The 15,804-nt window shown below is 44.7% G+C and overlaps 1 protein-coding gene across 1 annotated transcript in view; it reads right to left on the bottom strand.

Annotated features, from left to right (window-relative positions):
• Positions 1-1,966: 1,966 nt before the first annotated feature.
• Positions 1,967-15,804, bottom strand: part of LOC113407202 (retinal-specific phospholipid-transporting ATPase ABCA4-like) — a 113,130-nt gene continuing 99,292 nt past the window's right edge. The window contains exons 38-49 of the mRNA XM_026655362.1: positions 14,891-15,038; positions 13,700-13,823; positions 12,649-12,778; positions 11,554-11,674; positions 9,486-9,548; positions 9,269-9,375; positions 7,874-8,015; positions 7,230-7,364; positions 4,485-4,588; positions 4,293-4,385; positions 3,113-3,362; positions 1,967-2,134 (exon numbers count right to left, since the gene is read on the bottom strand). Coding sequence (XP_026511147.1) covers positions 2,024-2,134; positions 3,113-3,362; positions 4,293-4,385; positions 4,485-4,588; positions 7,230-7,364; positions 7,874-8,015; positions 9,269-9,375; positions 9,486-9,548; positions 11,554-11,674; positions 12,649-12,778; positions 13,700-13,823; positions 14,891-15,038 — 1,528 coding nt within the window. The 3' untranslated portion in view covers positions 1,967-2,023. The remainder of the gene's footprint in view (positions 2,135-3,112; positions 3,363-4,292; positions 4,386-4,484; positions 4,589-7,229; positions 7,365-7,873; positions 8,016-9,268; positions 9,376-9,485; positions 9,549-11,553; positions 11,675-12,648; positions 12,779-13,699; positions 13,824-14,890; positions 15,039-15,804) is intronic.

Here is a 15,804-nt window from a genome sequence, read left to right as displayed (position 1 = left end):
GAGCAATAGCTCAGATGCCTGAGTTGGCCCGAACACACACTTTGACAAGTCAACCTTAAATCACAAGTCATAGAATAGAACATCCCCTGTTAGGAAAACTCCTTTATCAATGAATAGCTCACCAGCTAGCTGACTGGATTTTGAAGATGTACCTTCTGTAGCTGTGATGTTTGGCCTGTTTTCATAAAACAAGTCATTACAATACCAAAAAGAACTTTTACCTAGAGTTTTTATGTTAGTGTTTTCTGAAGAGTTTTTAATGTACTTTGTAAACAAATGCACTAACCTACAGTCCTCAAAATGATACTTCTGTCCCTGTTTGCAAAGCAGGGAGAAGGAATCAGTTACATAGTGAACTTTCTATGTTTTGTTTTCCACAAGGTGTTCAGTTTAACTTGTAAGTTTTTCTATAAATCTATTCAAGAAACTACTGCAAAACCTGTCAATGACTTTTTTAAGAACCTATTTTAGAATGTATCTACAAAGAGAAAACATACATAAAGTTTTTTCATGATGATTTATTTACCTAGAAATGACTTATAGAAAGATTTTTGCAACTATTTGTAAAGATAAAATATGCAATAAATTCAAGCCTACATTTTGAACTCTGTCAAAATAATTATGGCAACAAAAGATGATGTATTATAGCTGGTTGCAGAAGTTTCATAGTTTATATATAAATATAAAGCAAAATGGTCTTGTGTCAAATAAAAAGTTACATCCACTGGATAAAAAACAAAAACAAAATCCAAGTTCACTATTACATAGCAAATTCTACCACTGGATGAATAGCTTAGAAGCATGTAATGATTAGTGCTATGAGTAATCAAAGCAATAAATCATTATGAATGATTTTGCATTCTGCTATTCTCCGGTAGTTTGACTGGGAAACAGAAAGAGAGCTAGAGGCAAATCTGGTGTCAGGGGTGAACTTCAAAATGTTTGATGGTTCAGTCATATAATCCTCCAAAAATGATGGGGTCCTGTCTGCCACAGTTGCCTCATTTCTCATTGACTTCAGAGGGGACTGCACGTAGACTGAAATTCCCCTGTCTACAGATGGCCAGCAGAAGGCCTGAGCAACACTTAGATCCCGGCTTGAGCCCTGAAGGCGCTGCACAGAGGGAAAATTTAACTTCAGCTGGCGACAGTATCATGCCCTGGATGTTAGCCTAGACCACCAAGAGATGAGAATTTCTCATGTGAGATTGCCAATACTTCCTACTTTGGGCCAGATCAGAAATAATGAATATTGCACACAGACTTTAAAACAAACAAACAAAATAACACTACCTTTTTGGTAGTTTCACCTCAGTTCCTGGAACCAGGAAACGAAGGGCCATGTATTTACTTTCATTACCAAAAGTCACCAAGCTTTTTCAAATATAAAAGGGTTCTGCTTGGGTGTGAGATTTGGGTTGATTCTCCCATTCCTGATGATTCTCTGGAGCTCTAATGGAATTGCCTGACATTACAATGAGGCAACCTCTGAGCAGGAGTATTGTCTGTCAGCACTTATGTCCTGGCCTGACACAGTCCTTTGCATTTAAGAAGGTGGGTGCCCATTTCTGAGGTGGCAGCGCTCTGTTTTTGGATCTGCAGTGGGAAGCTGTGCAATGCTACTGGTAGCAATTAATTTGGAAGGTTTTTTTAAAAAACTACCATATTAAAGGTCCAGCATAGAAAAACTGTCTTTAATGCTTTCTTATGTGTCAGCAAGGAAGAAAGAGTTCTCTCTTTGCAGCATATAATGATCCTTGTGTGACAGGAGGATTCTATTATAAACCAAGCATCTTCCACTCCTTTGACCCTTTCAATGGGTACCTCATGTCTTTCTCCAGCCAAGGCAGAAGAAGTTTTTTGTTGCTAGACAGTTGTGAACACAGTACTCAGAAAGGTACAAAGCTTTATTTGAATACCGCCCTGAGCAGTTTCTTCACTCTCCATACAGCTGTGATATGGCACACCTGTGAGCTAACACGCTCTCAGTGTTAGCAGCTGTAGGGGAGTTCTATGCAGCTGCCTATCGAGGAAAAGCTGGGGACACCTTCACCTCCCGACTGGCTCCAGCTGCACGAGGGTGTAAAGGAATTTCCTCATCCTCCATCTGTTGCTTAGCAAAGTTCACAAATACCTACGAGAGGAGAACAGATCAATATAACCAGCCTCGCCGGAGGCCGGGCAGTTGGAACTACTGCTGCCACTTGCATCACATCAGCTTCTCTGTAGGCAAGAAGTGTGAAGCAGAACCCAGAGGTATGTGCAGAAATGAAAACTGCCCATCAGTAGACATCACACATTTTTCTTTATCCTGTACAAATCCACCTTTACGGCAGCTGAGGTAAGGGGCAAGGTGCATAGAACATGTACCACACTGGTGGGCAAGGGAGAAGATGTAGTATCCTAGAGGCACTGTGCAGAGGTCACGAGCAGTCACAGGTGTGCGGGGAATATACCCGCTGGCAGTCCCCATGACAGCTGCATAGCAGGTGTCATCTGCACAGACCCACGGCGGCCAGCTGGGTGTGATGCCCTCTAATGACAGTGTGTGCTGCCAACAGCACTGGCCCGTGTTGCTGGCTTTTAGTATAGAAGTGCTCCTGTATGGAAATCAGTGGCTTCTGAGGAGGAGGGCTAGGTACGCAATTAGTTGATTGGGTACTGCAGGGCCTCTGGGGACACAAGGCAGTCAAAATCTCATTAAAACTAAATGGAAGAAAACTAATCGGCTATTTCAAATTCAGCAAGTCTCATTCTGAATAGCAGAATCTGGGCTGATCTGCTCACTACCACTCCTATTTCTGTACTGAGAATCCAAGGGGGGTCCTAACGGAACAGGTCATGTGCACTCCTGCCTCTGGGATCAGTTGTCACTGTAGCTTCACAGGGTATCAGGGTATGCACAGGTCTGATCCTGCACTTTTACCTGAGGGCACTGAGAGTTTTGTCTGAGTTAGGGATGTAAGGTAAAGCCCTTCAAAAGTTGGTTTAACAGACAGTCAAGACAGTTATAGACCCTAGCTTATTCTGGATTTTGCCACATCCCCATGGCATTTCTTCTCCCTTGCCAGCCAGATTTTCTCATGGATGACTTTACTGCTTTCTTACTCACCTGATCCAAAGTTGTTTGTGAGACTGAATATTCTTCGATATTCAGGTTTTCTTTGTTGGAGATAAGTAACCGAAATATCCTGGCCAGGGAGGAGGAGCAAATCTGGTACTGCAGCATGTTATAGTGTTTCTCTCTTTGTAAACTGCCTGGGAAGTTGACTTGTATGAAATGCTCAGCTGGGCTTGGATCTGGACACAGCCCAGGTTTAGGTGCTTTAATTTTCATGGTGACAATATATCCATCTCCAAATCTGAGAAACACACATGGGTTTGGTTGTTTTATGAAGACATGGTTTTACTATTCAATTGGGGGAAATCAGTTCTCAGCAGTTAGCTATACATTCAGAAATGCAGAGGTGACACGTGGGGGCCATGCAGGGTCATGTGCCCCCCCAGATTTCTGCCAGGGTGGGAGTTGGGCTGAGTGCCGCTGAGGGGGACATGCCTGGGAAGGGCATCGGCACCTACCGCTCCTACTGAGCTCCACTCGGAGGCACCCGGAGCAGGGAAGAGAGACAGGGCTGGCAGCGCAGCTCCACCAGAGGCGATGCAGGGAAGCCCTCTGAGTCCTGTTCCTTCCTCACCCACAGCTGTAGTTACCTGCTCAGCAGCAGGCGTCCAGAACCTTCTCCGGCCCATGCCGCACCCACAGCAGGGCGGTGATGGGAGAAATAAGTGGCGAAGGAGCTGGGGGGGGGAAGGCAATGCTGGCTTGGAGCGGGTGTGGGAGGCGCAGGGGGAGTGGGAAAGGGCCTCGAGGTGACACATGGGGCAGTCACATGTTGCCCTCCTCCCACCCTGGACCTTTAAATTGTGTCTGCCCACCATCAAGAGTTACAGGTCATCTCTGCAGAAATGCATGAAATGGGATACCTAGAGCTAGCTCTATTGAACTGTTTTGGGATGCTGAAGAATCCACGTGTATTCTGAAGAATTGGTCTGTAATATACTCAGGTGATTTGAGGATCAAGGGGCCTAACTTAATAGTCTTGCATATTAAAGGGTTGCACTCATAAGGTGGGCAGTGTGTTATTTTTAAATGAACACAGGTCTAGCGCCTATGTTACATAACACCTGGCTGGCTGCATAATCACAGATTATTTGAAACTTGTACTCTGCAGAGTGTCCCCATAATCACCAGACAATTCTTTAACAACACGGGATACAAACATTCAATTTACCTGTATTTTAAATGTTGAATAGTGCCCAGGCATTTGAAGGTCCCCTTCACCATTATGGCTAGACGAGTGCAGAGAGCTTCACATTCTTCCATGCTGATAAACCAGAGAACACAACACAGGTTCAGGATTAGAGCAGGATTTCCGCCCTTCTTTGACTCCAGTGCTGAATGTAAGAAGCAAGGTTTGCATTACCTGTGTGAGGTCAGAACTACAGCTCGCCCTTCTCGGATCACACTGACAATAGAGTTCCATAAGAAGCGTCGGGACTGAGGGTCCATCCCTGTAGTGGGTTCATCCTGAAGGGACAATATTAATTACAGTCAAAGATTTTAATAAAACACATGTCCAAGGCGTTAGTTTGAGATTCCTTAAAACTGAATTTGTTTGGTCTTTTTAATAGTAAAATGCAGCTAGGAATACAGTGTGCCCAGTGTGGGGCACAGCTATCGGGAAGAGCATTGCACCCAGCAGAGCATGTTACAGTGGACAGTGCATACCATGACACCAGTGGTTCAAAATCAGCCAGTACAGAGTCTTACGTCTTGATCTCAGACTCATTTGTAATACGTCCACCACCAAAGCATAAGCGCCAGTACAGTGGTAAGCAGAACAGAGCTTATTCAGAAGCCAGGCTGCAGAGTGTGTAAAGCTCAGTGTGACAGGGTGCTGGGCAAAGGGTTGCTGATTCAGCCCTCTGTCGTGCCAGCTCCCATTTAGGGGAATAAATTAGAGCTGGCTGGGGATAACTTGGCTCTAATTGGGGAAGCAGAGACAGCTGCCACCTAATTAGCCTGGGACTGTATAAAAGCGTCAGGGGAAGGAAGCCAAAGGGGGAGCAGAAAGAAAGGGAAAAGGCAGGGAGTGGAAGCAGGGAGGTAGCACTTCCCTCTGACAGTGAAGGGTCAACTGTACATGGTGAAACCATGATGGTAACAAGCCTGTGAATAAACTGCACCTGTGGTTACTAACCCCCGGGGTTTCAGAGTGACTTTGTGGACCTAGCAGAGGCAGGAGCCAAAGGGGCCCTGTCGCGCTCTGTTGCACATGGGGGCTTGTCCGGGATTCCGTGCCAGTGCAAGTGTTTGGCAGCCCGGAGATGGAGGAGACCCTGCAATGGCTGGTCAAGCAGCAGATGGTGGTGGTGCAGAAGGCAATGCAGAGTATTGAGCAAGCCCACCAGCTGGAGAGACAGGCCTTGCTCACTTGGCAGGCAGAACAGCAAAAGAGCCTGCAGGACTTCATTCGGGAGCAGGCCGGCATCCAGGAGCAGCTCCTGCAGAAATTGGGGAGTCCCAAAGGAGGGGATGGCATTTGGGCGCCAGGCTTAGGGCTGTGTAAAATGGGCCCAACAGATGACCTGACACATTTGAGCAGGTAGCCAAAGGGGCTGGATGGGACAGGGCAACCTGGGCCCTGCGACTGGCTCCCTACCAAGCCAGCAAAGCCCAAGCGGCCTGCATGGCCCTAAGTGAAGAGCAGGCCAGGAATTATGAAGTGGTGAAGGCAGCCATCCTACATCAGGTGGGGCTATCCGTGGAGAAGTATCGCCAGAAATTCCGGTCAGCAAGGTGGACGTGGGGGTTGCAGCCCTGGGCATTTGCCCAAAAGTTAGTGGACTAGGCCACCCCCTGACTGAGGCCAGACACCCAGACAGTGGGGGAAATCATGAACACACGGTGCTGGGGCCGGGCCGGCGCTCCGCTCGGCCTGGACCAGTGGCCCAGCACTCGGAGGGGCTGGCAGCTCGGCTGAGGGATGGGGGGTGGCAGCTCGGCTGAGGGAGGGGGGGCACCAGCTCGGCCTGCACTTGGGGGAAGGGGACTCAGGCCAGCGCTGGGGCCAGGCTGGCAGCTTGGCCCAATATGGCTAGGGCTCCTCCGGTCACAGGGGGTGGGGAGCCCTCAGGGCTCTTCCTGTTAAGGGGGGTTGGGGCTCCGGTGTGTGTGGGGCAGGGCCTCGGGAGGAAGGAACGGGGCCAGCCTCCCCAAAGCGGGGGATCACCCACTGCCCATGACTACCATGTAATTAGAGAGCACTCAATGCTCCCTTTTATCATGCAAACTGAAGTGTTACTATATAATCTAATAGCATACTTATTGCCAGTAATTGCATTTGAGTTAAATCATTACTGGGAACACAAACAATTGGAAACTTGTGTTACTCTGTAACAGGGCCTCCTGGCTCCTGCCTCTGTCCCGGTCTACCAACTACACAGAGACCCTTGTGCTGGTCCAACACCTTGTGCAGTTTATTTACAAATGGATTCCCTTCATAACATATACAGCTCCTGTATCAAGCAGGGGAGAGCAACCTCTCCCTTCCCTAGATGCCTGCTTCCTCTCTTTCCACTTCTTTCCTGTGTCTATTTGTGGGCTCTGACTAATGACTTAATTAGCCTGTCTGCCCTGCCCCACCCACAAATTAGGCACAACTCTACTTAATCAGCTCCAGTCTGCTTTGCTTGATTGGAGCTGCTGGGAACAGAGTGCTGACTCAACCTTTCTTGCCTGGCACACTGTCACATACTCTAACATTATAGTTTAAGGAATAATTGAAATGTTATTTGCATGTTTTATTCCAAAAATGCTGTTGATGGAAAAGACTAGCTATACTCCACCCACACTTTTGTTTTGCTGGGTACAGCTGATGGCACTGTCAGTCAGGTATGGCCCATACACAGCTAGGTATGTTCTTCTGACCATAATGGTTGTTCTCTGGTTCATTCTCCATTAAAAAGCAGAGGTGGCTCTGAGACACAACCTGGATTTGTATGGGGAGGGAAAGGAATCCTATGAGGTGTTGAGCATCCCTGCCTCCCACTGAAATCAAACTATTGAGAGTGCCATTGCCTTGAGGGCACTCAGCACCTCTCTGGATCAGCCCCTTATTGCTAACACAGAATGCATTATCACAGAGCTACTTTCCTGTGACACTTACTAGCAGAACAAGAGGAGGGCAGCCTATTAGGGAAATGGCAGTGGAGAGTTTGCGCTTGTTACCACCACTGTATGTGCCTGCCAGCTGGTCTGCATACATCTGGAGATCCAGCTTCTGAATCCCCCAGTCAGCAACCTGTGAGGGAGAGAAGTCATTCTTCTTTCACACAGCAGATGGTGAACTGCATGCACAGCTGGTGACAGCTGCACACTTGCCATTGCTAGGCAGAGCCACAGCAAAACCTCATCTTTTAGCACATGTATTTCAGAACTGGAGTTAGGGTGAGTCCATCAGTGAGCACAACTGTTGTGATGATGGGTGAAATTCTGCTTCTTCACAACATGCTAATGTTTTCCTTTAGAATCTGGTTTTCATTCCACAATTTTAGAAAGCCTTAGGGGTTTCTGTTTTTAATCCCTCACTTTTGCAGGTTCAGTTCATTCCTCCAGGATGATTAGGTACCAGGATTTCTGGTGCAATCATGAACTTAGCTGTCCAAATGACATGAACTGCACCCAGAATTTCAAGACACAGAAAGTCAAGCCAAATTTAAAATTATTGTCCTGGGTATTAGAGGGGCCCAATCAAACATCTAAAATATTTATCATAACCAAGAAAGCTGATGAAGAAGAGACTGTTCGTACCCTCTCGATTTCCTCTGCAGGGACCCCTCGCAGGCGTGCATAGAGATGGAGGTGTTCCCGGCCTGTGAGGAGGTCATCAATAGCATCAAACTGTGGACAGTAGCCCATGTTTTGATGGACATTAGAGATGTGGGTCAATATACTGGAGAAAGAAGGAAAAAGCAAAGACTGTAGAAATGCTAATAGCTAGGTCTGGGATAGAGAAACAGACGTCCTTTCTACTGTGGGGGCAACATCGCCCTCATTAGTGAAACCAGCCTAAACATTAATTTCACAGTGTAAGACCTTGCTAAATGTTCAGCTGCAGAGCAGGTGCTCTACAGTATGATGGCTGGATTGTGGTGAATAAAGTCTAATCATCCCTACTAAGGGTGTAAAGCCATTTCCCCTCCCCTGTTTTTTCTGCTGCAGTTAAATCATGTTGTATCAGTTGACTTAAAGGCAAGTAAAGTTAGCTACTATTCAAGCAGCCACTCAGCAAATTGTATTTTGCTAATGGTGTTTATTTCTAGATAACAAATCAGGCAGTTTAATCTCAGAGTGCATCCTCCAGTGTCCGTAAGTAGGAAACAGTGCTGACATTGCTTCTGGGTAGGGAGGTAATGGAGAGAGAAGTGAAATAAAAGATAATTTCTTGTGGCCTGAGTTACTGTCGGCCTCTGCCGTTTGTGAGTTACAGTCTGCAGTATGGGCCGAAGCGTTAAACATCAAATATTCATAAAGAGCTATGGCATTCCACGTGGAAAGAAAAATCTCTACAGCACAATGAAACATTCAAACTGCCAGATCATGAAATGTCCATTCACAGTGTCACCCTAATGCAATTTAAGCAACAGCTAGAAATCGCCAGAGATGGGCCCCAAGTCCCAACCCCCAGGTCTAAACACACCTAGACGTTAGAGGGTGCCGATCCTTATCTGAATCTGAATACCCCCATACCTAGGGGAGCTCAAAAACGGGTTGATTTTTGTTGCAGAGTCTCATTTCTAGCAATTAGAAGATTTGTGATTAATTAATGTAACACAAAATCAATCACACAACAAAAAACATTCAGTGAGTTCCTGTATCCGTTTTTGTTCATTTTTCAGTCTAAACTGCCCTAGGATCTTGCAAGCAGCTGTCTCCACAGAGCAGAGCAAAAGAAATTAGGAACGTCTCAAATACGGCAGCTTCATTTTGCTGGACTCTTAATTGATCTGATTCAGGGTGAAGCCCTCTATTTATCCACAGGACAGGTACAGCAAGGGCAAGGGCAGTACGAACTTCTCCACACCCTCTGTATCTTCTGAGACTGTCAACACAGGTTGCCAGTGAGTGTCAGCTGTAGCAATGGCTTCTGTGATGTGGACACATCAATTGGTAACTGGGCTCTTGTGGTGTTTTTAAAGAGCTTACCTGTTGCCAGCCACTACAGCATCTCCAGATGTCACGTCAGTATCCCCAGTCAGCATTTTGAAGGTTGTCGTCTTGCCAGCTCCATTCACTCCCAGGAGACCAAAGCACTAAATTATAAAATTGATCACATTCTTAAGTGTTTCCACTTGCAAATCAATGGGATCATACAATATGAATTGACCTATGAAGCGTGATCTAGAGCTATTGAACGACCCACCTCTCCCGGACGAACGCCAACACAGAGTCTGTCTACTGCTGGCCTGTGTCTACCTGCATAAATCTAGAATGAGAGAAGAAATAAAAATTCCTATTACAAGACATCTACAGCAGAGAGAATCCTCTGAACTTCACAGTTTACTAATGTTGGAGTTAGGGGACTGCAAATGCTTGACAAGAATAAAATATAATCTTAGAACAATTAAAAAAATGTGCAAACATTCCACTGAGTCAAACATTTGCCCTATTTAGGAATCATTTTACCCATTATCATCTTTATCTAACCTGCTAGTCCAGCTCTAGGCAGTATGGCGGTAGCTCCCAGAATCTTCACTGTAACAAAATGTCTCTGATGTACCAAACAAGATAGAACAATAAAGTAAATTAAGACTGTGAGGAATGATGCAGTACTTCCATTCATAGGGCTACAGCAATGGGTATGATGTCTTGATGTCTGCTCCTCAGGCTGGGGCAAGGGGCTGAGAACATCATGCAGATGTTTTCAATCTTTGGAGAGAAGATTAGCTAGCACCATACAGAGGGTCTGTCTACACTGCCACCAGGATGTGTGATCGCAACACATGTAGACTTACTTGAGCTAGCTGGACTTCAGCACAGGCTGGCTGAATAATTACCCAGGGTCCCAGGTGGGCTTGTACAGCCCAAACTGAAGCCCATGCTGCCATGGCTTCATTGCTCCGGGACCTGAGCTAGCTAGATTAAAGCTAGTTTGTTTATGTCAATGCATGTGCTGCAGTCACATACCCCGACTGCAATGTAGACATACCCCTGTCAGGGTTCCTTCCCCACTCTGAACTCTAGGGTACAGATGTGGGGACCCGCATGAAAGCCCCCTAAGCTTATTTCTACCAGCTTAGGTTAAAACCTGGTATGCTGCCACCACCACGTGATTTAACAAGAAACAGGGAAAGAACCACTTGGACTTCCTCTTCCCCCAAGATATCCCCCCAAGCCCTTACACCCCCTTTCCTGGAGAGGCTTGAGAATAATATCCTAACCAATTGGTTACAAAGTGATCAAAGACCCAAACCCCTGGGTCTTTGGACAATGGAAAAATCAGTCAGGTTCTTAAAAGAAGGATTTTATTAAAAAGAAAATGTAAAAATCATCTCTGTAAAATCAGGATGGAAAATAACTTTACAGGGTAATCAGATTTAAAGAGCCCAGAGGAACCCCCTCTAGCGTTTCAAAGTTACAGCAAAACAGGGATACGCTTCCCTCTAGCAAAGGGAAAATTCACAAGTTGAGAAAACAAAGATTAAACTAATACGCCTTGCCTGGCTGTTACTTACAAGTTTGAAATATGAGAGACTTATTCAGAAAGATTTGAAGAACATGGGTTGATGTCTGGTCCCTCTTAGTCCCAAGAGCGAACACCACCAAAACACAGAGCACAAACAAAAGCCTTCCCCTCCCCACCCCCCAGATTTGAAAGTATCTTGTCCCCTTATTGGTCCTTTGGGTCAGGTGTCAGCCAGGTTACCTGAGCTTCTTAACCCTTTACAGGTCATAGGATTTTGGTGCCTCTGGCCAGGAGGGATTTTATAGTATTGTATACAGGAGGGTTGTTACCCTTCCCTTTATAGTTATGACAACCCCGTGAGAGTCTTCTAGTCTTATAATGTGAAACCAGCTAAATGGGAGAGAAGTGGAGACTGGGATTCACAAATGGAAACCGAACAGCCCATAATGAAGGGGTAGGTGGAGAATCACGGTCTAGGGGAGATGGTAGATCTTGCATAGGGTTAGGTTGGGTGGGTGGGTGAAAGGTAGCTTAGGCACTTTAGCCAAGGAGTGAGTAGGGAAGCTTGTCCTGTCCATACTGGACTTTTCTATATCAAAATCCCTGACTTTGGTTTGATTTGTTTGATCAGAGGGCAGTAGGCAAGTAAAAGTGGAAGACCTTGCTTTAAAAATGTTATTGATTTTGAAAACTATATTGTCCACTTGTTCAAGTGCATTCTGGAACAATATTCTGTCAGTAGACTGCATCCCAGATGAGTTTCCAACTAAAGCGAACATACATTTTAGAATTCTCAAAATATTACCTTGGTCAGTTCTTGTAATGTTAATATATCTGTTTTGTTTCCTCCATTCATAATTCTTTGTCTTTCCTCTGCAACATCCTCATCTTCATCACTAATAGGCAACTTAGCAGGCTCAGAAAACCTAAAGAAATGCAACAGATTAATTGAAAAAAATATGAATAGCATGGGGCACAATACAATTACAATAGCAGAGCCTGAAATCATGGTTAGATGATTGCCAGGAAATGTGACTAGTGGAAGAGAAAAGACCTTAGTTTTATAATATGACATTAGCTGGAGCACTTTTGGATTTGAAGAGACTTCTCAATCTTAAACCCCAAGTACTGTGAACACATGGGTCTTGGTGGATCAAGGGGGTTTGCAATGGGACATGGATCTGTTCACTCCTCCATCAGTAGTTTGAATCTGACACAACTCAGTGTTCAGTCAAAGCCTTTACTGTTTGGTGCCCTAGATATACAGAGCTGATGGTCTCAGTCCAGTTCTTAATGGAAAACTGGTCATGTGAGACTATATCTTCATAAACGGCACCCTTTGGAATCCTTGCTGGCAATCACATCTGAGAATGAATTACACTCTCACCCCTGGAGGAAGCTCCCTGGTGGGAGTGGAGCAGTTTTAAGAAGCAGTGTGGGAAGCTGCTGACCATGCTGTAACTGAGCTGTGCATAAACAGAGGGCTGCAGTCCATGGGACTTTCTGGCCAGCACCTCTCATCAGCATTTAAGTCACTTGAAAGCTTTAAAAGTTCACTTTGTGGACTAATTACCACAGTTTATCTAATACAATAAGTTCACCCTGAAACTCTGATTCAGAAAAACATTCCTGTTTTAGGAGAGCAAATAAGCATCTACTTAAATCCCACAGAAGTAATGAAGTTAATGGGACTTAAGTACATTCTTAAGTGCTTCTCTGAATCAGAGCCCTAGTGACTAAGGATGATGCCAAAGTAAATAGGGTGAATCTTGTAAAGCCACCACAAATGTGAGACTTCCAGGAGAGAAAAGGCATCACAGTGGATAACTAAGACACTAATTTTGTTAAGCTTGTATGAAAGTTTGTTGTTATCTCTGAGTCCAAGGGTTTTTGGACATACCATCTTGTGGGGATCAGATGACGCTGCATAAGGAGATTCAGAACAAAGTATACAACTCCTTCAACTGCCATGGCAACCAGGTTCTTTCCAACAAAATCCCACTGGAATGGATTCAAGACATGCTTCTCACCTTTGGAGTGAAATCAAGAGAAAGCAAAGTGAAATATAGCCCAAACACAGCACAGCTCCTCAGAACAAAACCCATTAGTGTAATAACTTCAGATGCAAATCTGTAATTTATGTGATCATTACCAGGCAATGTCTGCAATTTTCCAGGGTGCTCTAATAAAGACTCTTATTGAAAACTCAAAACCAAATTCTAAAGGCACTGATATGTGGGAGCGAAAATGAATGCTGTCTCCATAGATATGAGGCCAGTGGCAGATTACATTTGCATGGGGTATTCTGGTGGCAATTTTCCTTTCTCAGTAAAAATTAATAAACTTTGTGTTGATATATCACTGCCTTTCCAGCAAGAAGTTCTCTTTTATCAAAGGCAGCCACAGCACCACATGGGGGCATTTAAAGAAATTCAGCCATTTTTAAAATTAGTACCAGGGCTATCAAAATAGCAGACAGCAATTAACATTGCAGATATATATCCCAGCTATGATTGTCTAGGGGGATCAGGTAGCTCACTGCCAGGAGAGCAATGACTTCACCTATTAGTTTCAGTGCCAGTCTTCAAAGCTCTGCAGTCTGGTAGAGGATGTTAGTGTTTCTGTCTTCCCAAACCCACCCACCATGAAAGGGCAAAAAATGAAGGCAGATCAGAATCCAAGTACAGTAGAAATGGTTTCACTTAGGACACAGGCTACTGGTATAGGCCATATCCCATGCAGCACTTAAAGTTGTGTTGGTGTATTGCAACTCCTTTAGAAGGGCTGAACTTTTGTTCTGACTATTCATGACACACACAGACATGAAAAAGTTGGAAATTTGAGAAACAGCCACCAGTCCTCCAATTCCAACACTTATATATCTTAGCCCTGGTATGACATGCCCAGCATTGGTTTCAAAACATCCCTTGAAGTTGCTAGCTATTACTTACCAAACCTGGCATAGACATCTGTCACTGCTTGGTTCATAGCTAGGTCAATGAGTCCACGGCCCAGGCAGAAATGTGGGAAGATTATCAGCATATTTTTCAATGTATTATTGAATTTCTGCAAAGACTAACATACAGAAATAATATCACACATGGAGTGAAACCCAGGCATCTTAGAGCATTTTCTTTAAGAAAACAGTGAAATGAATGCTCAGTTCTCTGTCATATCAGTGAAATTAGGTCTTCTCTGCTCTGAAGACAGAGATAATGTTAGTGTCTATCAGTCTATGCACCAAAGATTTGCAAAATAGAACAGAGGGGTATCGTTTGTAGTAGGATGACTCTAGCAAATGAAGCAAATTAACAGGGAGTTTTATGTAGAAAAAAATGCCAGTGAGAAAAGAAATGTTTTCTTCACCTTCTTCACACTGAAATATTATTGTATGTACTGTAGGCAATGTGTAGTTCTGTCCCCATCCATTATAAACTGGGACAGGGACTCTTGAACAGAAAGATTTTTGCTCACTGGTTATGATGTCTTTAATGCCAGGAGTATAACTATAAAAGGACGGGCATAATCTGGGAACGAATCGGTCTCAGAAGTAACATAACATTGGCCTGTTGCACCCCCAAGCTGAGCAGCGCTGGATTGTATTGTCATGTTATCACACCAGGAAGTTGTGAAGGAGCACACACATGATTTTTGAAAATACACAGGAGAATGGATAGATAACAGTGCCAGAGGGCATGATAAAGCTGGCTCTTGAAATCATGAAGCAGCTGAACCAAAACCTGCATCTCTTCCAGGCCAAGCAAAAGCACTATATCACCACGTGTACCACTCTGAGGAAAAAGCTGGCTCCTGGTAGTGGCACAATATGGATTTTTTCTCCTTGATCTAAAGCACTTCACTGTCACTCGTTTGTGTGTGTGGCTGGTAGCTCAGCAAGTCAACTGTGCCTACCCCCACTTCATTTGGTTCCTTTGGTTCCATTCAGAGCTCTCCACCCTCCAAGTCCTCATACAGCCAGTAGTGTCTTCCCTACTCACTCACTCCCAGAAAGGTCAGCAGAGGGGGAAAACACAATTACTACAGATGGTCACCCACCACATGCTAGGCTGGAACACCTTACGTGCAGTATGCTGTCTTGGCACAACTCTTTAAATCAAGGTTTCCATGAAAGCATTGCTTACTGGGTTATTTTCGAACAACTCCAGGATAAATGTAATGGCACTGCTGTTGATACCAATGAAGAGATTAAGACAAGATAATGCAACGTAGGCAGTGCTAGGGACATTGAACAGGTAGGACGCTGGGTACATCATGGGAATTATTGCCCACCTGTGTGAAAGACAGAAAGACAATGTATCAGCTTCTGAGTATTCCCTTTAGTTTGTCTATCAGAGACATATGCTGAGCCTTTCTCCTTGTCCCATACATGGTGAAATCTCAGAACTAATCAGAGATTTCACTAGGCTTGGTTGCCACACAATGGCTTTTTTTTCCCCATCTGCCTAGTTCTGTTCACTGCTCAAATGTGAAGCGAACAGAACACCTGCATGGCAATCACCACCACAGCAGGTAACTACCCTGACATCTGTGGACAAGCCATGAGTGCCACAGCTGAACACTGTATCTATGAGAGAAGCAGGTAAAGTTTAGATGTGGTAAATGAGCTATGTGGTTTTGCCAAATACCACTATTTCAACCCCTGGAACTGGCCAGAAAAATCAGACACAGTTACTAAATAGAGGTTATTAACACTTCATCAATCAAGGACTTTAGTGATTATAAGGGCAGCAACTGCACACAAGTGAAGGAATTGCACATGATTAATTTTCTATTATGAAAAATATTGTGGGTGAAATTTTGAGCTCATAAAAGTGAGACACTAACGCAATACTGGTTTGAGCAAAGCATAGCAGAGGTAGATACTTTACAAACTTAGATGTTCCCTGAGCTCAACCAATGCATCTCACACTTGATCTGCAACCCAGCTTGGGGTTCCCTGTGCACTACTTGTGACACAGAGACCCCTTGGCAAAGTGTCCCCGTTCTTTGCAAACAGCTCTCACCTCAGACCTGACAGACTCACTACACCAAACAT

This window comes from Terrapene carolina, unplaced genomic scaffold (assembly GCF_002925995.2).
Source record: "Terrapene carolina triunguis isolate 2854851 unplaced genomic scaffold, T_m_triunguis-2.0 Scaffold210, whole genome shotgun sequence".
NCBI classification, from domain to species: Eukaryota; Metazoa; Chordata; order Testudines; family Emydidae; genus Terrapene; species Terrapene triunguis.
Note: the sequence above shows the minus strand (reverse complement) of the source record. Positions and strands in the feature narration are given on the sequence as shown.